The sequence below is a fragment of the Ochotona curzoniae genome, unplaced genomic scaffold, assembly GCF_017591425.1.
Source record: "Ochotona curzoniae isolate NIBS_2020 unplaced genomic scaffold, NIBS_Ocur_1.0 contig_1482, whole genome shotgun sequence".
Classification (NCBI taxonomy): domain Eukaryota; kingdom Metazoa; phylum Chordata; class Mammalia; order Lagomorpha; family Ochotonidae; genus Ochotona; species Ochotona curzoniae.
Genome location: NW_024465100.1, coordinates 5,308,087 through 5,330,593, shown reverse-complemented (window position 1 = coordinate 5,330,593; position 22,507 = coordinate 5,308,087). Strand labels below are relative to the sequence as shown.

General features: G+C 42.0%; 1 protein-coding gene across 1 annotated transcript in view; it reads right to left on the bottom strand.

Annotated features, from left to right (window-relative positions):
* PLEKHA5 (pleckstrin homology domain containing A5) overlaps window positions 1–22,507 on the bottom strand; it is a 186,652-nt gene that overhangs the window by 9,530 nt on the left and 154,615 nt on the right. Inside the window, exons 19-26 of the mRNA XM_040967551.1 lie at window positions 21,950–22,030; window positions 21,668–21,817; window positions 14,027–14,128; window positions 10,135–10,246; window positions 9,422–9,468; window positions 8,527–8,715; window positions 7,788–7,908; window positions 1,024–1,142 (exon numbers count right to left, since the gene is read on the bottom strand). Of these exons, the coding sequence (XP_040823485.1) occupies window positions 1,024–1,142; window positions 7,788–7,908; window positions 8,527–8,715; window positions 9,422–9,468; window positions 10,135–10,246; window positions 14,027–14,128; window positions 21,668–21,817; window positions 21,950–22,030 (921 nt within the window). The remainder of the gene's footprint in view (window positions 1–1,023; window positions 1,143–7,787; window positions 7,909–8,526; window positions 8,716–9,421; window positions 9,469–10,134; window positions 10,247–14,026; window positions 14,129–21,667; window positions 21,818–21,949; window positions 22,031–22,507) is intronic.

The window sequence follows — 22,507 nt, the reverse complement described above, 5'->3', positions numbered from 1 at the left end:
CCTGGAGGAGGTTCCTGGCTCCTAGCTTCAGACTGGCTTAGTGCTGGCCATTGTGGCCAAGTAGGAAGTGATCTTTCTCTCTGTCTCCCTTTCTCTCTGACTTTCCAATACAAATAAATAAACAAATAAATAAACCTTAAAAAATATTTCAAACAAAATAAGTAAAGCATTTATAAGGACTAAAGAAAAAGTTCTCTTGTAGTCTAAATTCCCAAAACAAACTTAAGAAGACAATAAAGAACTCCAGCATCTTTCCAAGAGGAAAACGGGACTGGTTTAGAGTCAGTTTGAATTAAAAGGATCTCAGAAGAAGAAGCGAAAAACAGGATTTATTCCCCAGCTGCATTCCATGTTCCTCACTGTTACCGGACCATGGCGAACTCCTCGGCTATCACAGCAGAGGCGCTGCCACCCCAGGCTGGCCGGAAAGGCACCGCGGAGCACCTGTCCGGCTCCTCACGGAAATCCTTAGGATGTGTGCAGGGAGGTGATCAGAGAACATCTCCCAGGGAACGCACCCTGCGAGCCCAGGCCAAAGCCGGTGCTGGGCGGCCCGTGATGCAGCACGCCATGTCGGTGCCAGTCAGTGTCCGGGCTGCTCCACTTGCCATCCAGCTCCCTGCTAATGGCTTAGGAAAAGCAGTGGAGGATGGCCCACGTGTTTGGGCACAGGCTCAACCATGTGGGATACCTGGCTGAAGTTCCCAGTTCCTCACTTCAGCCTGGCCCAGCCTTGCGGAGTAGCCAGAGGATGGAAGATGTCTCTATCTCTTCCTCTCCTATTACAGCACTTTCAAATACATAAACAAATATTTAAGAGAGAAAGAGAGAAACCTAAACCAGGTATGGATTAGGCTTGTCGTCTGAGGGGCTAAGCCTCTTCCCTGTAATGAAACACAAAAATAAGATCACTATTGTGTTAGAGTATGTAAAAAGAATTCTGATCGACATTAAAAAGAGAAAGATACAGAAAGCAATTGCTACGCTGAAAGCCCTTCTGGAAGTCATTTTGTAGTTAAGTACCGTTCTCAGATCCATCATTTTCTTCGTTTTCCTCAGGGTTACGTAGGAAGCTATCGTGGAAGATTCGGGTGTTGGTGATTTTGTCCTTGGAGGGACCACCCCGACAGGAAAGTGTGAACCTGAAAACAGAAAGAGCAGTCCAAGTGTCCTTCACACACACTGACGTTCCTGGGCGTGCTGGTCATCTGAAGTGAGACCGTCAGTAACACTGCCGGCTACCTGGGGTCAGGTTAAGACACAAGCTACACTTAAGAATCTCATCCAGAAACATTGCTCCTTTGTCCTGGTCCTTCCCAACCATAATCCTAACTCATTAGTCTAACCCATCACAGACTATCAGTGACCAGGGTTTTGGCCAAAAGAATTAAGTAACACCACCTGAATGTCTTTATATCTCTTCTTTTTCATCATTTTCCTCCCTTTTTAATCTAAAGATGTATTTTATTCATTTGAAAAGAAGACTCAATCAAGTGTCCACGAATAAGGTTAACAACTGGTAACCATTTTTACTTTCTCTTTTTATATCTTTCAAAACTCCTACATTGAACAAATGCTGATTTTATAATTAGAAGAAAACGACAGGGGTCTGGCATAGTAGCCTAGGGGCTAAAGTCCTTCCCTTGCCTATGAACACAGGTTCATGTGCCAGCTGCTCCGCTAACATTTCAGCTTCCTGCTTGTGGCCTGGGAGAGCAGTACAGGACGGCCCAAAGCCTTGGGACCCTGCACCCACATGGGAGACCCGGAAGAAGCTCCTGGATCCTGGCTTCAGACTGGTGCAGCACCAGCTGTTGCGGTCACTTGGGGAGTGAATCATTGGACGGAAGATCTTCCTCTCTGTCTCTCCTCCTCTCTGTATATCTCTGAGTTTGCAATAAAAATAAAATAAATCCTTAAAATAAAAAATATTAGCATTGTCCTGTAGAAGTAAAAAGCAAATTATTAAGATGCTCAGTTGATTTTCTTAAAAAAAAAAAAAGAGAAAAAAAGCATCACTCTCTTTGGGCTCTGTAAGGTCTAAAGAAAAAAACCTCTTCAGGTTAGTGCTATTTCTATTTGAAAATCCTACTGGGCCCGGCGTGGTGGCGCAGTGGTTAAGGTCCTCGCCTTGCATGCCCGGGATCCCATATGGGCGCCGGTTCTATCCCGGCAGCCCCACTTCCCATCCAGCTCCCTGCCTGTGGCCTGGGAAAGCAGTCGAGGACGGCCCAAAGCTTTGGGAACCTGCACCCGCGTGGGAGACCCGGAAGAGGCTCCTGGCCGTTGCGCTCACTTGGGGAGTGAATCATCGGACGGAAGATCTTCCTCTCTGTCTCTCCTCTCTGTATATCCGCCTTTCCAATAAAAAAATAATAAAAATAAATCTTTCAAAAAAAACAAACAAACAAAAAAGAAAATCCTACTTTAAATTGTGTCACACAAAAATAAATGACATCAGAACTGAGGCAAGGACTTCAGACAACGTACCCAGAAGAGAGCCTAGGCCACGGGAAAAGCGTGCAACTGAAACAAAGAGGCAAAACTTGCAGGAAGAATTCAGAAAACACTAGCGAATGTATTTTAAATGATATTTTAATAGTAAACATATGCACTGGTGGAACAAATAAGGGCTCATCCATTTTTCATGGTAATTAAATTCCTGTTGATGAATGAGTCATTTATAGAATCACATATTAAATCGTTGCTAAGTACTGTGCACCTGAACAATGCCGTGTGTTCTACCGACAGGAACCAGCGTAAAGGACACAGTTAACCCCAGCTGTCAGCACCTGCCCGGGTTGTCTTGGACCTAGGCAAGTGTCAACATGTTGGGAGAAAAGTACCCAATGGCTAGTGGGCATTCTGGGCATGGTTAATGCTAAATTTGTCTTAACTATACAAGTATGCCAGCAGAGTTGCTAAAATAAATAAATAAATAAACAAACAAATAACAGCAATTGTAAAATCAATGAACAGAGCAGAAACCTATCTCCCACATGCTTCAAAAACTTCTTAAAGGGTCCGGCACCGCAGCTTAGTGGCAAGGGTCTTCATGCCAGGATCCCCTATGGGCGCCGGTTCTACTCCCGTCGGCTCCACTTTCCATCCAGCTCCCTGCTGGTGGCCTGGGAAAGCAGTCGAGGATGGCCCAAAGCCTTGGGACCCTGCACCCGTGTGGGAGACCTGGAAGAGCTCCTGGCTCCTGGCTCCGGATTGGCTCAGTTCCAGCCATTGCATTCACTTGGGGAGTGAATCAATGAAGGGAAGATCTTCCTGTCTCTCCTCTCTGTATGTCCGCCTTTCCAATAGAAAAAAATAAATCTTTAAAAAAATTTTTTTGACCCTGAGTTTCCCTTACATTTCTGGGTAGGAAATTCTACCCCATTCCAGAAAGCTCCTGTCCCCACTGTGTTACGCCTGCACGTTTAACTGCATAAGCAACTGCCGAACTGCCCCATTTCATACTGCCACCAGGAATGTGTGCGTTTCAATGAGTCCACACCCTTAGCAGCACTGCCTAGCACCTGAGTGTAACCATTCCTCAGGTGCCAGCTGCGGTTTCAATCCACATTCAATGTACATGTGATTTATGGTCAGTCGGTTCTAAACTTTTTCATATGCTTACTGGCAGTTTATCTTACTTGTGTCATGTCTTAAGTATTTCTTTTCCTGAAGATTTACCTACTTGAAAGGCAGAATGATGGAGAGGGAGCAGTATCCAAATCTTTTGCTCATTTTCTGTGAGTTCATTTATGAACTATTACATATTCTGACATCAACGCCCCTCTCCCCGCCAATGTACTCTTCCCCATTTTGTTGGGCAATGATTCCTTTTTTCAATAAACTCCACCCAATCCGTTCGTGCTGACTGAACCCCCCGAGGCTCCTGTCTGAAGTCTTCTCTGACACTCCTAGCTGGTTCAGGCCCTGGGCTTTGTCTTGCCGCAGGTGAAGCCTGGCGTTAGGGCTTCACTTCGCTCGTCTGTACCCCCCTCAGAATCCATTACTCTCCAAGTATCCCTTTCTTGACTTTTTCCATCTTGTTGAACGCAAGCTGGCACCTGGCATTGTGGTTGACTGTCTCAGAGTTCCTGGTCCTGCCTGGCTCCCGTGCTTTTAATTCAACTTCTAACTCATGTGCCCCCTGGGCTGCAGCACATGACACCCCGGTACTTGGGGGAGATCTGGACTGAGTTTGGGGGTCCTGGCTTTAGTCACTGGAGTGGTGGGGTAGGGAGTGAACCAGAGCACCTTCTGTTTCTCTGCCTTTCAACTACAATGAAAACAAGTGGCATTATTCAATATTTATAATCACCGTCTTTTCTGCAGTTCAACATATATAAGAGAATTAGTTTCTTGTACTTCATACATATAGCTTTAAGATATGGCATTTCCTACTCGACTCTCCCTCACTGCCATCCATCCTCCTCCTTTTCTTTTAATTTCTACAATGACATGCTTTCAATTTATAATCACAAACTTAATCATCTACTAAACAGAGGATTCAACAAGTAGTATGTAGAAAAAGCACTGTTCTTCAGGAGTACAGACAAGAACTGTAAACAATAATCAAATCTTAAAAAAAGCTCAATTTCATTCCAATACATTTTTTTGTACCCTGTATACTAGTTACCACAAGTCAGAGAAAATACATGATATTCGTCTTTGGAGGACTGGCATATTTCACTAAGCATAATGGCTTCAAATTGCATCCATTTTGTTGTGAAAGACAGGGCTTCATTCTTTGCAATCACTTTCAGGAGGAGGACTGACCAAGCTATGCAGGTAATCATACCACCAAAAAATACATATTTTGTAGTCAAATCTCCTATACATATTTAAAATAATACACTGATGTGATCTTCACAGAGCCTATTTCTGTTTAACTTACATCTTTGTAGGAAAGGTAAGCTGACTTTAAATGGTAAGATGTGTTCAAATTGAGTTTGCAAGTTGGCAGGATTTTTTAATGGAAAAAGAAAAAAGAGGCAACCTTCATATTCTTAAATTAAAAAAAAAAATGGGGGGCCCGGCACGGTGGCGCAGTGGTTAAGGTCCTCGCCTTGCACACCCGGGATCCCATATGGGCGCCGGTTCTATCCCGGCAGCCCTGCTTCCCTTCCAGCTCCCTGCCTGTGGCCCGGGAAAGCAGTCGAGGACGGCCCAAAGCTTTGGGACCCTGCACCCACGTGGGAGACCCGGAAGAGGCTCCTGGCTTCGGATCGGCATAGTATCGGCGCTTGCGCTCACTTGGGGAGTGAATCATCGGACGGAAGATCTTCCTCTCTGTCTCTCCTCTCTGTATATCCGCCTTTCCAATAAAAATAATAAAAATAAATCTTTAAAAAGAAAATGGGTATTAGATGACCCAGTAACATTCCAGTTATGGAAAAAGGCAAACATTAGTCTTGTGAGTTTTCCAAACTTTTACTTTATGATTCCCTCAGTGGTCATGGCCAGTGCTGCACAGTCCCTACCTAATGTAACACTAACTAGTGTTGAGTTGCTGCTTGCAAGCCATACAGGAATGTTGGTTCCATTCTTAGTTTCTCTTCTTAAAAAAAAAAAAGAGAGAGAAAGAAGGAAAGAAAGAAAGAAAGAAAGAAAGAAAGAAAGAAAGAAAGAAAGAAAGAAAGAAAGAAAGAAAGAAAGAAAGAAAGAAAGAAAGGAGGGAGGGAGGGAGGAAGGAAGGAAGGAAGGAAGAAAGGAAGAAAGGAAGAGATTGATTTAAAGAGAGAATGAGAGAGAGAGAGAGAGACAGAGACAGAGATCTTTCATATGCTGGTTTACTCCCCAAATAGCTGCAAAGGCCAGAGCTGAACTGGTCTGAAACTGGGATCCAGAAGCTTCCTCTAGGTCTCCCATTTGGGTGTAGGTGTCCAAAGCCTTGGTCCATCTTCTGCTGTTTTCCCAGGCAAACAGCAGTGACAATTAAAAGTGGAGTAGCCTGGACTAGAGCAAGCACCCAGCCCATAAGGTATGCCAGTGCTGAGCTTACCTCGCCACTGCAGCGGCCCAGTTTCTACAACACTTTTCTGCTAATTTGTCAAGGCAATTGCTTGGGCCCCTACCACCCACATGGGAGACCCAGATAAAATTTTTCTGGGTCCTGGCTTTGGCATGGTCCAGTAGGTAGAAAATTTTTCTCTCTCTTCTAAGCTGGAGTGCTCTCTTTTTTATTTTTCTTTTTAAAAATGTATATGTATGTATGCATGTATGTTATTGGAAAGGCAGATCTGCATAGAGAAGCAGAGGCAGAGAGATTTTCCACCTGCTGGTTCCCGCTCCTAATGGCCACAACAACCAGAAATGAGCCAACCTCAAGTCAGGATGCTCTGGGGGGTCTCCCATGCAGGTGCAGGGTCCCAGGGCTATGGGCCATCCTGGACTTCTTTCCTAGGCCACAGGCAGGGAACTGGATGGGAAATGGAGCAGCCAAGACATGAACTGGCATCCATAAAGGATACAGGTGCTTATAGGCAGAGGATTAGCCTATTGAGCTTCAATGCTCTGCCTTTCATTTAACTTGTGTGTGTGTGTGAGACTTAGGCATAACTAAGTCTTGAAAGAAAATCAGTTCACTGGTTATGATCAACAATCGTGTTTTTACCAAAGTTTTAACATTTGGTGTTTTTGTTTTAGCCATAAAAGTAAATACATTACACACGCACACTTTTGATGAACCATTTCTAAATCACAGACACCTTTCTTCTATTTCAGAATTCACAACATTTTGAAACAATGGCATCATGATCACGTTATCATCTATTATCTAGAACATGTTTGAATTTCCCTAACAGTTCAAGAATTGCTTCAGAGCATTTTCTTTTAGTCCAAAGTCCCATAAAGTTTCAAACACTGCGCTATATCTGGTATTTTCTATTTTTTTTTTTTTTTTGAATCTACAACAGTCTCTTCCCCTACCTCTTTTCTTTACAAAAATGACCTCTGAGAGGAGAGCAGCATTAACCAAGCAAACAAAAGAAGCACAGAGTGCAACATCAAGAGAAACCATTACTTCAAAGTTTATTTTATAGAAAGTGTAAGAAAGTTTGTTTTAGCTGCTTATGCAGAATTGTGAAACAGGGAAAAAAAGAATCCTTCATAAATGGAAAGCTGAAAAAAATCTGGCATACACTTATTTCTCAGTTAAGTCTATTTTAGTCTTTATTTATCCCAGTTTGGATGACTATTCGAGAAGTGTTAGTGTGTTTAAAAAAGGGGGTGCTGGGCCTGGCGCTGTGGCCTAGTGGTTAAAGTCCTTGCCTTGAATGCGCTGGTTCTAATCGCAGTGCCCCGCTTCCCATCCAGCTCCCTGCTTGTGGCCTGGAAAAGCAGTTGAGGTTGGCCCAAAGCCTTGGGACTCTGTACCCGTGTGGGAGACCTGGAAGAGCTCCTGGCTCCTGGCTTTGGATCGGCACAGCACCATCCGTGGTGGTCACTTGGGGAGTCAATCATCGGACGGAAAATCTTCCTCTCTGTCTCTCCTCCTTTCTCTATATATCTGACTTTGCAATAAAAATAAATAAATCTTAAAAAAAAAGGGGGGGGGGTATGCTGCCCCTTGCCTTACTGAGCAAACATATATGGTTTCTAGGCCATGTTGTTTGGCAAATATCTAAAAGGTCTTATTTCAGAAGCGCATCATCAAGGCTTGCAGACAAAAGAACTGTGACCTTGAGTAGGTACTAAGTCGACACAGTAGTGGTGCTCATTGCTAAGAATGTTTGGGAGAAGACAAAACGAACAAACAGCCAAGCGGGAGAAACATGCGTGCAGCTGACCTTTCCCAACTGGAGTCTCCGTCTCCGCCACGGGCTCTGACTTCTCCTCTCCATTAGACTCATCAACTTCTGCCACTGTGGTTAGCTCTGGCTCACTCTTGTAGAGTCTATAGTCTGGACCCTTGAAAGGAAGATGGGCGATTTCAAAACAAAAGCCAAACCAATAACCTAGACGTTTAGCCTAGAATGTCTACCTCAAAATCAATTCCCCCGCCCCCGCCCATTTAAAAGCCCTTGGCAGCTCTCTTGGATATTGCATAATTAATTCACCTGTGACAACTAAACAGTAAAAAAAAAACAACTTGAAAGATTTGTAGTTGGTAAACTTTCTGTTTAAAAAACCTCACTTCTTGTATGTTTTCCTGGAATGAATGTTCATTTCTCAGCCATTTTACCTATCCCAGGGACAACTCTCTCTATCCTCCTTTTGCTCTAATCTTCTGATGTAACAATTTCATCTCTAATATCCAGAGTCAGCATATTTAAATTCAGACTGCTTCAACATGCGCAAAGTAACCACTTTTTATGAAGAAATCAAAGAATACGAAAAATTATAAAAAATTTAAAAATGGCAATGGTGGAATAGAAAAAAATGGAAAAGGTTGAAATAAAGGGAAAAAAAAAACACTGGTAAAAATGGAGCAACAACTTAAAAAATGTTTGAATGTAAAATAATGACATTTTCAAAAATGAGGGCGTGGACACGACTGAGCATCCTGTGGCTATTGCAGCCACTTACACAGTGAGATCCATTTCTTGGATATCCTTGACCTTGATGACTCTTCCTGTCTTCAGGCAGATGCACTGGGCCCCTGCTATAACAGAGCAAGGAGCTGCTGTCACTGGGCAGAGGGGGGATTATGGGAGGCTGCTCTGTAATGTCATAGGACCGAGGAAGTGGAGGACGAGGTGGGACTACTTCCTCTTCCTAAAGATTGTAGAACAGTCACCTTATTTAGATAAGCAGATTGGATTAAGCATATCGAACATCTTTGCAATGGCATATTAACAAACGTACTCTAAGGTGCTCAAAGGGATACTGTCAAGAGAAGTCTCCTTCCGAGGCGAGCCAATGACTAGGTTTTTTTCAAAACAGAACTGTAGCTAGTTTTCACCCTGAAGCTCAACACTGAAACAGGTTAATGCATTCCATTTAAGAAAAATAGAAGAATTAAAAAAAGATAGTACTCTTATTTTGGCAGTTTTTGAGAGATAAAATTATTCACTTCTCTTCGAATTTTACACAAATTCAAGACCATAAACTCTTCTAATGAAGTTGACAGTATCTCTTTGAAGTGACAAATTCTTTACGCTATTTAACACACAGCTACATCTTAGCCTGTAAGTTTTTACAAAACGTAAGAATGATAAATATTTAAATTGTTTTGATTAGAGAAAGAATACAACGTTAAAGTTTTAACACAGATGAAAAACCAGGAGTAACTTCTTATTCATTATGAAAGGGAAGAAGAAAACCATGTCAGAACATCATTCACTGGATCAGTGGACTTCAAACAGTAACTTCAACATGTTTAAAACAGTTCTGCCACAAAAATAGATTTGACTTAATTACTTGCAATACATGTGTTAAACATTTTAAATTAAGTCACGTTAGAGAAACAATCCTGACTTACCTCGTTTTTGTATTTAGCTGTTGAGAAAGGTTTTGATCCTGCCATACCTATTTAAAAAATGTTGGGAAAATGTGACTATATGAAACACAACTTTCTAAATCTATAGAAAGAATCATTTTATGTCATTTATTTTATACAAAGTGTTTTGTTTCTGTACCTTCATTCATTAATGTTTTTGGAATTTGAAGCTAATTAATTTGAAACATACAAATTAAAAATATTTTGTTTGAACAGAATACAGAGAAATGGGTTTCCTCAGACAAAACTGCGCTAAATCTAATCTGTGTTAGATGGGCAATCTGGTTGTAGCTATGGCAAATGTGTACTCATGGCTCACTTCTTTGGATTTATGAAGTACACGCATGTGTGTCTAGCCATATGTGTAACAAAATCCATTCCAGTATAGTCCACAACAGCCAAAACGAGCCATGGATCCACTGGCATATGGCCTGGATGTCTCAGAGCTCGTCCAGATCAGGGAACCCTAGGTAGCTAGCGCTGCACTGCACTGGGGGAAGCAGCAGACTGGAAAAACAGGCCGAGCATCACATTTTGTCAGGGGGAAAGAGAACCCCTAAGACCGAAACACTGAGTGTGTTCACAGTTACACGCACAGAACAGCCATCACTTTGGTGTGGGCATGGCTGGCACACTTCATTTGCACATCAGACTGTGGCTGAGAGACCACAGGGTAAAATGCAGAGTGAGTTCACCTGTTTCTGTGGTGCCTCTTTGCTGTTTGTGTTTACTCAACCCCTCCATGACATCTTGGATTCTCCAAAGTTCTTTCTGGATCTGTGCACGCTGAATTCCTGCTGATTCAGTCTATCAGTGAAAATGGACAGACCACATATAGGAACATATCTTTAAAGTCAGAAATTCCACTAACTATTTTAAAAATGAGAATTGTGCTGTACAGAGTTTTAAGAATACTTATTGTGACTTGTGGAATGCTATTAGGTTTATAACTCCGGTTGCAAAGATAAAAGATCAACGTGGAAAAATAATTTAACTTTAGACTTAAAGGTACTGTTTAACACTTTCATATGTATATAAAAAACTTTTCCTCGTGTTATTCATGATCCCAGGACACACAACATCAGAAGAAATTAAAATGAAAAAATCCCTCTCCCTGCCCCCCAAGCAACTTCCGAGGAGAAAAATAAATCAACAGAATGGTAAATTATATTAGTCTAGTATACACAGGGCACAGTACGACCCACTATTCATGGTTTTAGGAATCTGTTGAGGACCTTGGAGGGGAGAGGGGAGGCAAGGGGAAGGGAGTGGAGGCAAGGGAAAGGGAGGGGAGGGAAGGGGAAAGAGGAAAGAACAGAAGGTACAAAGAAGCAGAAAATATGCTCACCTCTGTAAGTGGCAGGAGGAAGCATTTCAGCCCCAGCAAGCCCAGACACTGATACCACCTTTTAGTAATCCAAGTGGCCAACAGTGAGGTTTCCAGACTTATGCTCTCCTGCCTAATATTCTTATTTTGTCCCATTAACCTAATTTTTTTTTAGTATTATATTTAGCCCTATTTCTGTTAAATTTACGTGTTTGCTGTTTAACCATCATGTAGTATCTTTTCTATAGCTGGTGTTATTCTGAGCATTTAAAAAAAATCACCATATTTAATCTTCAATAGCCTTGTTATTATGAAGGGTAGGGTAAATTCTTTATTTAAATTAAAAATTCTTTTGATGTAAAATGAGGAGGTTTTGTGCTTTCCATAGGTATAGTTCCAAAAGACAATGACACTTCTCTCACTCCCTTGCTCTCCTTTAAAACCCCTCCCCTTTTCCATATCTTCATCAGTTTTTACAAAGACATAATTTTAAAAAAAGATTTATTTTTATTGGAAAGTCAGATTTACAGACAGAATGAGATACAGAGAAAGATCTGTCATCTGCTGGTTTTCACCCCAAGTGGCCAGAACGGCTGGAGCCAAGCAGAGCCAAAGTCAGGAGCCAGGAACCTCTTTTGGGCCTCCCACGCGGGTGGCAAGCCTTTGGGTCATCCTTTGCTGCTTTCCCAGGCCGTAAGCAGGGAGCTTGTGGGATGGGAAGTAGAGCAGCTGGGATACAAACCAGCCCCCATATAATAACAGGGCAAGAATTTAGCCACTAGGCTATTGTGGTGGGCCCACAAAGACACAATTTCATTCCATTCTATATTCACAGGCTTAATTTACCACTAATCATAATACTTAACAGGTAAAATGTAGCGAGACCAAAGTTCCACTACAGTGTAAACACAGGCTAAAAAGATTACGAGGCAGGTATTATTAACATTTTCATTTCATAGTTGTGTAAACTGAGACACAAAGTTACTACACAACTGATTTAAGTTGGCTTGTGAAATGCTGTGCTATCATTCACAGTGGTGTGGGATGGAGTAATGCCTTTTAGTTCTTGTTTTCTCAAAAAAAAAAAGTCTTAACTATTTTGGGTCTTTATTGTACTTTAAAAATACTGTAGTGCTCTTTAAAAAAGTTCTTTGGAGATTTGATTAAAACGGACTTGTATTTGTGAGATGAATTCTCATCACATTGATGCTAACCAGGCCATCGGCGACCATGGTACACCACAATTAAACCTCTCCATTCACTCAGGTTTTTCCCTTATGCTCTATAAAATTAATAACTTTTCCTGATGAATACTTTTTCTTAGGTCAAATCAGTATTGACAAGCCACTCTGGCCGACGATCCCTTTTTGAGTGGCCTGTGAGCTAAACATGAATTTTGACATTTACATTTCACATTGGGGACCCAGTATCATAGCACAGCATGTTAAGCCACTGCTTGCCATGCCAGCATCCTCTATCAGGTGCTGGTTTGGCTCCTGGTGACTGTTTCTGATCCAGCTCCCTGCTAACGTGTTTAGCAAAGCAGGGGAAGCTGGTGCAAGTGCTCGGGCTCTCGTCGACCACGTGGGAGTTCTAAATGGAATTCTTGCCTCGTGGCTTTGGCCTGGACAATGGTTGGCTATTGCAGCCGTTTGGAGAGCGAACCAACAGGTACAAGATCTCTTTCTTTCAAATAAATAAAGAAATCTTTGGTGAATTTTGTTTGTGAATACATTCCTCCCGCCCCCCCCCCATCAAATGATATGTGACGGAATATATACTTGCTATGCCTAAAATATTTAATAGGTACCTTCCCTGTGCAATAGAGGAGTCCCAGCTACATGTGGTTTATTTTCTACGAGTTAACCTTACTGACTGTCAACTTGCTATATTAATGAGTTTAGCCCACCAGGCTTTCAACACAGAAGGTAACATTTACACAGCATCATAAGCATTAAGGGACTTTGATATTTTCTTTTTAAAAAAATTTTATCTGTTGACTGCTCAAGGCTAGCATGTCTTTTTTCTTTTTAAAAAAGATTTATTTATTTTTACTGGAAAGGCAGATATACAGAGAGGAGGAGAGACAGAAAGGAAGATCTTCTGTCCGATGGTTCACTCCCTATGAGCCTGAAATGGCTGGAGCTGAGCCAATCCGGAGCCAGGAGCCTGGAGCTTCTTTTGGGTCTCCCACGCGGGTGCAGGGTCCCAAGGCTTTGGGCCGTCCTTGACTGCTTTCCCAGGCCACAAGCAGGGAGCTTGATGGGAAACAGGGCTGCCAGGATTAGAACCGGCGCCCATATGGGATCCCAGGGCGTTCAAGGCGAGGACTTTAGCCACTACACTATTGTGCCAGGCCCTCACATTTTCTTAAACATATATTACCCCCATTATTCACAGCCACACTAGGAGAAAGGTATTATTTCTATTTTATAGATAAGAAAACTGCCTGTTTACAAACTGGATTCTTTAAAACAAGTGGGAAGGTATCTTCTCCTTTTTCTGATTCTTTGTCAGTCAAGATAGTAGGTTAGATATAGTTTGAAAAAAAAAGGGGAAGAGGCATTTAATACAGAATATATTAGAACACTTTCATGAAAGATAAAGAAAAGGGCTCTGTATGGCAGCCTGGAAGCAAAAGTCCTTGTCTTGCCTCCGCTGTGACCCCATATGGGCGCTGGCTCATGTCTTGGCCGCTCCCTTTCCCATCCAGCTCCCTACCTATGGCCTGGGAAAGCAGTAGAGGAAGGCCTAAAGCCTTGTCACCCTGCACCTGCAGCAGTCCCTGGGCACGCTCCTGGCTTCGGATTGGATCAGCTCTGGCCACTGTGGCCGCTCGGGGAGTGAACAGATGGAGGCGCTTTCTCCTTCTCTCTGTGGATCTGATTTTCCAATAAAAATAAGTAAATCTTTAAAGCAAAAAAACAATAAATAAATAAATAAAGACAAATATCCATTTTTGATAATTTACATAATCCAATGCTTCAGTACCAGATGATACAGAGTCTTGTCAAAGACCTTGAAGTTACATTTAAAGAAACTGCTGGGAATGCCGAGACACTGAGACGCAAGCACAGAACACTCACGGCTTACCAAGAGGGAGTAGCATACTTTGTGAGATACTACGTTTCCTGTCATTAAAACATATTCAACTTCATTTTTCAGGTGGCCATTGTAAACATTGCTTTATGCACGAAATCTAATGGTACAGCACCCATCAAAACCAGGTAAAATGATGTAAAAATAGAACCTTTTTGTACCTGTACTTCACCAAGGCGATCCAGCTGTTCTTGCATCTGGTTCCTGGAAACAGTCACATCATATTCTAACTTATCATATTCTCTCCATGCTCGCTCTAGCTCCTGAAAATCAGAGTGCAATTACTTTACCATAAACACTACAATTATAATTTTGCTGCTAGATTAAAAAATTATGTAATGCATGTTGGGCAAAATAAATAACTTCATAATTTATCTTTTTATACACATTTTTGCCTTTGTAATCAATTCAACTACAAATTACTGAAGTTCAGTTTTTATTATTGATGTTGTATTCAAACTTACTAAAGGCTACAATATACCATAATTATCATTTATTCATTTATGACAAATGATTATTTGAATTGATTCCACTGCTGAAAAAGTATTACTGTGAAGAAAATTTCCTAACATGCAAAAGAGGTATAAATCAAGCATTTTTCAAGTTTTCTATGAATAAAAGCATGACATACCTTGTGCTTTATCAACACTGAGTTTTCGACAACACAAGAAACTTGATGACTTAGAATATACGGTAATAAAAACAAAACAAATTTAGCTTGCTATATGAACTACACAGATAATATTTCAATAATATGTAGTATTGAAATATGATATATCTAATATTTATATTTAATATACACATATATTTTTAAGAAACTAAAGAGGACCTGGCATAACGGCTCAATGGCTAAATTCTAGCTTTGCAAGTGCCAGGATCTCATAGTGGTACCAGTTTGTTTCCTGGCTGCTCCACTTCCCACCCAGCTCCCTGCCTATGGCCTGGTAAAGCAGCAGAGTGACGCAAAGCCTTGGAACCCTTACAATTACAGGTTAGGCAATAGTTCTCTGAGTAAAAAAGAAGATAATTTTATGCTGTAAAATTAAGAGAGTGAGTTAATTCTTTCATCATGCAACCATATGAATTACCATGAAGGCTGAGGAAAACCAGTCACACAGCACACATCGTATGTTAATACTTGAGTATAAAGTTCAAAAACAGTTTGACAATCAGACAGGGCCATTTCTGGGAGACCTGCTGGCATGCTAGTTACACAACCTAATGTTATCAAGACACCTCATCTGTATACTGGTCTGGAATATGTTATATACCAAGGGAGGTTACAACAAAAAGTGTGTGGGAGAGAAGGAAGATTGCTACAGGAATTGCAGGAGGTTTTTTTGTTTGTTTGTTTGTTTTGTTTTCTGTTTTGTTTTTAAACTCTAACTTACTATAAACTTAGAAGGTGGTATAAGTGGTATAAGTTACTACTTTTAATTCTATACTGATACAAGACTTAGCCCCTGGGAGGAGGAGGGAGAACTTTAAGTAGATCTAAAATGAAATCACAGATATTTAAAAAAAAAAAAAATCAACCAGGACTACATAATATTCAAATTATAGAACTCTAACACATTCATATCATGATCTTTGTTAAAAAGAGTTAGCACTAATGATACATCAACAGGTGTCAAACATAATGAGATCTTTCTTTTTCTTATCCAGAACTAATGGCAATTTAAAATAAAATCTACTCAGAAGAACAGTCACACAATACATTGAAACAAAATCTCAATTTCTTCCTCTTTCACTATCACAATGCCTTTGAGTTGTTTTTTTTTTTTTTAAAGACTTAACAATTACCAATTACATTAAAGGTACAGAGACTAAAGCAGACAGAGATCTTGTTATGCATTGGTTCATTTCCACAAGCGACTGCAAACAGCAAAGCTGTGCCAGGCCAACACAAGGAGCCAGAATTCTTTCCAGGCCTACTGCCTGGGTGGCGGGGTGGCAGGGACCCAAGTACTTAAGGCAAGCTGGGCTGCCTCCTAGGGCATGCATTAGCAAGAATGCTGGATAGCAGGGCCCTGAAGCCAGGCACTCTGAGACGCAGTGTGGGCCCCCCAGCAGCGACATTACTGCACCATATGCCGCCTTCCTGCCTCTCACTTAACCCAACTTAGGCTGCAATCATGTCTTTTTTTTTTTTTGATGCTACAAATTACTATGTACTACCAAGTCTTGGAAAATTAAGGCACAGTAATATTTAAGTTAAATTGATCACTTTGATGATTACACATAGACATAAAAACATTGTTTAGATAGCTACCACCCAATCACGGCAACCCTGCCAACTGGGCTATGAAACAGCTGACCTGTGAGATGAAACGTGATCTGTTTTATCAGAGGATGCATAGCTCTCTTGGTGAATATTTTTAAAATGTGTCGTGTAAAAATGTTTTTTAAAAACAGCTAGTCTTTTATTTTCTTTTTCAAATCACTATTTGTAAACTAACAGAAGAGGCTATTGTCTTTTTCAATGGGATGAAATTCAAATTCTATAGAGTAAGGCTCAGCTAAACCAACCACAATAATAAAGCTACATGTATTTTATCATCAAGCACCATATAATTTCATCTGTAAATTTTCTGGTACATGTGTTTGGAAAAAACAAGCTAAGCGAAAAACCAAAATAAAATACTTATTTTTAAGAGGCTTAATGTATATTCTTCTTTAAAAAATATTTTTAATTGTCTCAAGTCTCCCAAACCTGGACTCTTCGGTACACACTTGGCTGAAGAGACTGGGTCGTACAGAACTTCTCCCATCTAGCTTTTGCTAGCTGAACTCCCGCGCTGTCACTGGGCATGGGCTCCCATTCTCTGTATTTTCTCTGAACTTGCAGCTGAGATTCAGATCCAACTTTTTTGGTAAAGATACCTCACAGATGCCACTGGGTACTTCCTAGCACAGCACGTCAGGAAGCTTACAGCATGTGGCGTCTCCTTTCGGGGGTGTTATGCTGAACTCGTAACTAACATCTTTAAAACCTGAAGTATTCTCAGCACCTAGTGCTGTGGCACAGTTGGTAAAGGCTCTGCCTGCAGAGTCAGAATTCCATAAGGGTGCTGGTTCAAATCTTGCCTGTTCCACTTCCGATTCAGCTCTCTGCTTATGGCATGGGGAAGCAAGCAGAGGATGGCTCAAGTGCTTGGGCCCCTGCAATCATGTGGGAGACTTTGAAGAAGCTCCAGGATCCTGGATTTGGACTAGCCCACTGTGGCTATTGTGGCTATTTGGGGAGTGAACCAGTGGATGAGAGATCTCTTTCTTTCTTTCTTTCTTTTCTTTCTTTCTTTCTTTCTTTCTTTCTTTCTTTCTTTCTTTCTTTCTCTCTCTCTCTCTCTCTCTCTCTCTCTTTCTTTCTCTCTCTCTCTTTCTTTCTCTCTTTTTAAAAAAGGTATTCATTTATTTTTATTGGACAGGCAGATATACAGAGAGGAGGAGAGACAGTGAGGAAGATATTCTGTCTGATGATTTACTCCCGAAGTGATCCCAATGGCTGAAGCTGAGTCAAACCTAAGCCAGGAGCCAGGAACCAGAGCTTCTTCCAGATCTCCCACGCAGGTGCAGGATCCTAGTCCTAAGGCTTTGGCCCATCCCCCATGGCTCTCCCAGGCCACAAGCAGGGAGCTGGATGGAAAGTGGAGATTAGAACCGGTGACCAGATGAGATCCTGGCACGTTCAAGGCGAGGACTTTAGCTGCTAGGCTATTTATTGCGCCTTTCTAACTTTTCTCTCCAAACAAACAAACCCTTTTTAAAAATAAGAGTATTGCATGATAGTTCATGGATGTAGACTGACCTTTTTATAGAAAAAGCAAGTTTGTAGCTGTATCCGTGATTCCCAATAACCCTTTAAAATATTGAGAAGATGCAAGGAATTTTAACACATTAGCTTATGTCCAAGGCAATGCATATGTTCTGCTTCCCAATTCCTATATACCAATGAGTGTATAGTCTAGTATGTAAAATTTTGGTTTACTCATGGCCTTCCTGTCCAAAATCCAGTTTGGAACATAAACAAGTATAACAGAAGCCAACCATCACTTAGCAACTGCTCAGACCCAGGTCATTTCCCTGCCTCTCGGTTTGCCAGCTTTCCCACGGTCTCTTTGTCACAGGGACATATAAGGGGAAGCGTGTTTGATGCAGGGAACAGGATGCCACTTGGGATGCCGATGCCCTCACTTCATAATTGAGTGCCCGGTTTGAGCCCAGGCTCCTTTGCCTCCCACCAAACTTCCTGTTAGCATGCATACTGGGAGGGAGGTCAAGTTTTTGGGTCTGTACTAAGCACAGGGATTCCATGCTCCTGGCTTCAGCGTGGCTCAGCCCCACTATTTCAAACACACAAACACACACACACACACACTTTGCAATGAGTTACTGTTTTAGTTGCCTATCAGCATAAATTAAGGATGACTGGGGCCTTTTTACCTCAGACGGCTCAGTAAGAGAATTTAGATTTGGTTTTAAGTCCCAGGAAGTTTTGTGATCACACAGACAGTAAGAGGGAACAGAGAGCCCAGGTGCTGTAGAACGCAGAAGCTCTTGGTTTAGGGACCGACTCTGTTCTGTATTAGTTGGGTCATCTTTGCAAACCTCAGCTGCCTCATCTGCGTGGCAGAGTCAAGAATGATTCTAAAATGAAACTGATCATTACATTTATATTGCTCAGGTTTTATTATACTTCAAAATACATGGAATCTATGAAATACATAAAGTCGTAAGCTCACTGTACTGCTTTTTCTCATTTCTGATGTACGAATGGCACCAGTGCCACCTGCTCCTTGAGTTGCTCAGAACGAAGGCTGTGCTTGCAAGCTGACAAAGCTTAAGGAGAGTTTCTGATCAATTTAGAGACAAGTTTTAAAAGGTGGATTTCCCCAGAGAGGTGACCGCAGCAGCTGTCTGGAGACACCACATCCCTTTTTGCTCATTTGATTTCAACAAAATATAGCCCGGTCCCTGGTGTTGCCATGTTCTGAGACATGTGGCCCATCAGCTAAGGTGGCCTGCCCTGGGACCTGTCTCAGACGAGCTTTTTCTTCTTTCCTGTCTCATTCTTCCCACTCTCTGCTTTCCAGAATCATTTTCTGAGGAAACTGTCCAAACACACACACAGCCACATCTCGGGCTCTGGTTTTCAGAGAATGTGCACTGTGGGTTTACAGCCTGTGTTAAGGGAATGAGATGCAGCACTGTAAATCAGAAAAACACACAGGGACCTCTGCTTTGCTGGGTGACCATAAACGAATCCTAGTCTCCTGTACCTACGTGGCCTACCTGGAGAGCCGGAGGTGCTCTCTGAACTGAAGCTGTAATCTGTGGAAGTCCTTTTGTTACACCTCCACACTGGGGACTCAGGTTTGACCCACCATTGTGAACTGACAGGGAAAGAATCAGAAAACCCTCCCAAATTTATCCTGCAGAAATTTACCTCAAACTGAAATGTACTCAGCAGTCCCCAAGTGCCAACTATACACCTGGTATGAAGTTTGGCACACACTAGCATTCACAGCTGAAGCTGTGAGCCTAAGTAGGTTCAGAACAAAGCACAAACACAGTTTGGACTGTATGCAGTAAGACATGTCTCAGAAGAAAATTTTCAGCGGGTTGGTTCTAGCTGCTGATTAGCACTGATGGCAAGCAAAGAGACCCTAGGGTAGTGGTTATATAGGGTAACAAGCAGAAAGGGGGATACTCAAACAAGATTAATTTCTGTTCAGGGATTCTCATCAGGGCTGGAGAACACCTTGGGACAGAGCATCAGATTCGAAGCTGACTGATGAGATTTAAATCATTGAATCCCACTGGTGAGCAAAGGACTTTTCTAAATTGGAGTTTCAAGAACAGAGACCAAATGTCAGTGGTTTAACTATAGCAGTGTGACCCCCTGTGTTGCCTCGCCTCAGCTGTCCCAGAGCCACTGAGCCTCCCATTATCTTCTGGGTATTGACAGCTTAACCCCATTTCCCTCTCTAATTTCATAGTCTCCATCCTCCAAGGGAAATCCCTTATGCCAGCCGGCTGCTGGTTGAACCTGTCCACACCCATCCCTTCCCAACTCATCCCTGCGCTGTGGCCCCAGGGTGCTGTCCTCTGCGACCACTCTCCACTTACTCCTTCTTCCTGTCCCAGTTTTTATCGGCTCACAGACTGTTTCCCTACAGTCAATGTCAGGGGCAAGCATTTTCTTTGTGACTTTACTCATCTGTTAAGCACCCATGTAGAGTAAAGTCTTTGGGGGCTATAGCATATTGTTTATTGGCTTGGTAACCTTAGCTAAGCTCAATCATTCATCCATTTTTAAATGTACTTCCTCACAGTGCTAGAAGCTAAAACAATAAAGATGAATGAGACATGGTTCATGATTCTAAGAAGCTCACAATGGAAAGGAAAATAGAAATTTTACAATTCAGCTGGGGTGGCACCATGGCTCAACAGGTTCATCTTCTACCTTGAAGCACTGGCATTCCATATAGGTCCTGGTCCATGTCCTGGCTACCTTCCAGCTTCTTGTTTATTGTTTTGGAAACCAGCAGAGGATGGCCCAACTCTTTGGGACCCTGAAACTATGTGGAAGACCCAGAAGAAGCTCCTGGCTCCTGGCTTTGGATTGGCTAAGCTCCAGCCATTGCAGTCACTTGGGGAGTGAGCCAGTGGTTGGAGGATATTTTCCTCTCTGTCTCTCTCTGTCTCCGTGATTCTGCCTTTCCAATTAAAATAAAAAAAGAACACTAAAATATTTAAAATAAATTTTTAAAGATTTATTTTTATTGGAAAGGTAGATTTATAGAGAGAAGGAAAATTACAGAGAAAGATCTTTCATCTGCTGGTCCACTCCCCAAGTGGTCATAATGGTCAGAGCTGATGCTATCCAAAACCAAGCGCCAGGAATTTCTTATCCAGGTCTCCTCCATGAGCGCAGGGTCCTAAGGCTTTGGGCCATCTTCTACTGCTTTCCCAGATCACACATAGGGAGCTGAATGGGAAGAGGAGCAGTTGGGACACAAACCAGCACCCTAGCGCTTCCAAGGTAAGAATTTAGTCACTGAGCCATCGTGCTGGGCCCAAAAACAAATTTTACAAGTCTATAAATAACACACTATATAGCTAAGGAACTGGAACTAGATAATGGAATTTAATTTAGGGCTTTGAAGGCATACAATGTTGAGATTCTGGTCTCTCCTGCCTTGGAAAGGGCTGTCTTAGGCCACATGATCTGTGCACCTTCACAGGGTCAGCGGCTCCCTAAAGGGCCTCCCACAGGCACAGGCCAGGGGTGCTAGGGGCTTTCTGGGACAGTGCCTTGTGTTAGGAGCTCTCCTTCAAGGGTGGGTTGGGCAGGTGCTTTAAACATGAGCAAAATGATCACATCAGAGCATTACCAAAACAGACTAAGCACACTCAGCTGAGAGGTTCCCATAAGAAAGAACAACAGCCAGAATTTTCTGGCCCGTAGTCCTGTAACTTTATAACAGAGTGTTTGAATTGCCAAATTTGAAAGTCTTATAGGAACCTCTCAGCTGAGTGTGCTAAATGACCTAAATTTCAGGAAATACTTATTTTCCTAAAGCAACTGGTTTCTATGTAAAACAGGCATTTCACAAAGATTAACCTGCCTACTAATTACAGAAATAAAGTTCATTCATTCTTCTTGCTGTGAAAGTGTACAACATAACATTTCCTATCATCATAATAAACAACCATCTCCAAAACAGTCCAACTAAGTAACCAAGAGAAAAAGCAGAGGAGAAAAAGAGGAAGAATTGTATGCTATTTCAGTGACTTACAGCGGTGGCCCGAGAAAGTTCCCGACACGTGCTGAGCAGCCCATTTTGTAAATCGTCTCTCTGTAACACCACCGTCTGAATAGCCGTTGGGCTATCTGCACTCATTTCGATCTCTTGGCTGGCTGATAGCAAAGCTTGCTCAAGCGTGTACTATTATAATGAAAAGAATGATACTTAATGTTCTGCATCATTGAATTAATTCTTTTTACTTGAGTTCTCAGCGTCTTGATAACCATCACATAGAGTAACATCAATTGGAGATAATAAACGTAATTGTCCTACTTTCTCCTTGTGGAGCTGCTGCAGTTTCTCTTCCAGAGCATGGACCACTTTATCTTGTTCACACAACCGGCTCAACTTGGCCTAGGTTACAAGAAAAGATGTCTTTTGTTAGCAGTTTTTGATTTTTCCTGTAATTGGAAGCAGGGTTATCACATAAATCAAACATGGAATATCTATCTGGGTCAATATTTATTTTAATCAGTACAATCAAAACTAAAACACACCTTAAAAAGAGTACTTATAGGGCCTGGTGTGGTAGTCTAGTAGCTAAAGTCCTCACTTTGCATGCGCCTAGGATCCCATATGGGTGCCAGTTCTTATCCAGGCTCCACTTCCCATTCAGCTCCCTGCTTGTGGCCTGGGAAAGCAGCAGACGGTGGCCCCAAGCCTTGGGACCCTGCACCTGTGAGGGAGACCCGGAAGAAGCTCTTGGCTCCTGGCTTCAGTCCTGGTTGTTGGCGCAACTTGGAGAGTGAGCCAGGGGATGACAGATCTTTCTCTCTGTGTCTTCTTCTTTTGTATATCTGACTTTACAATCACAATAAATACATTTTTTAA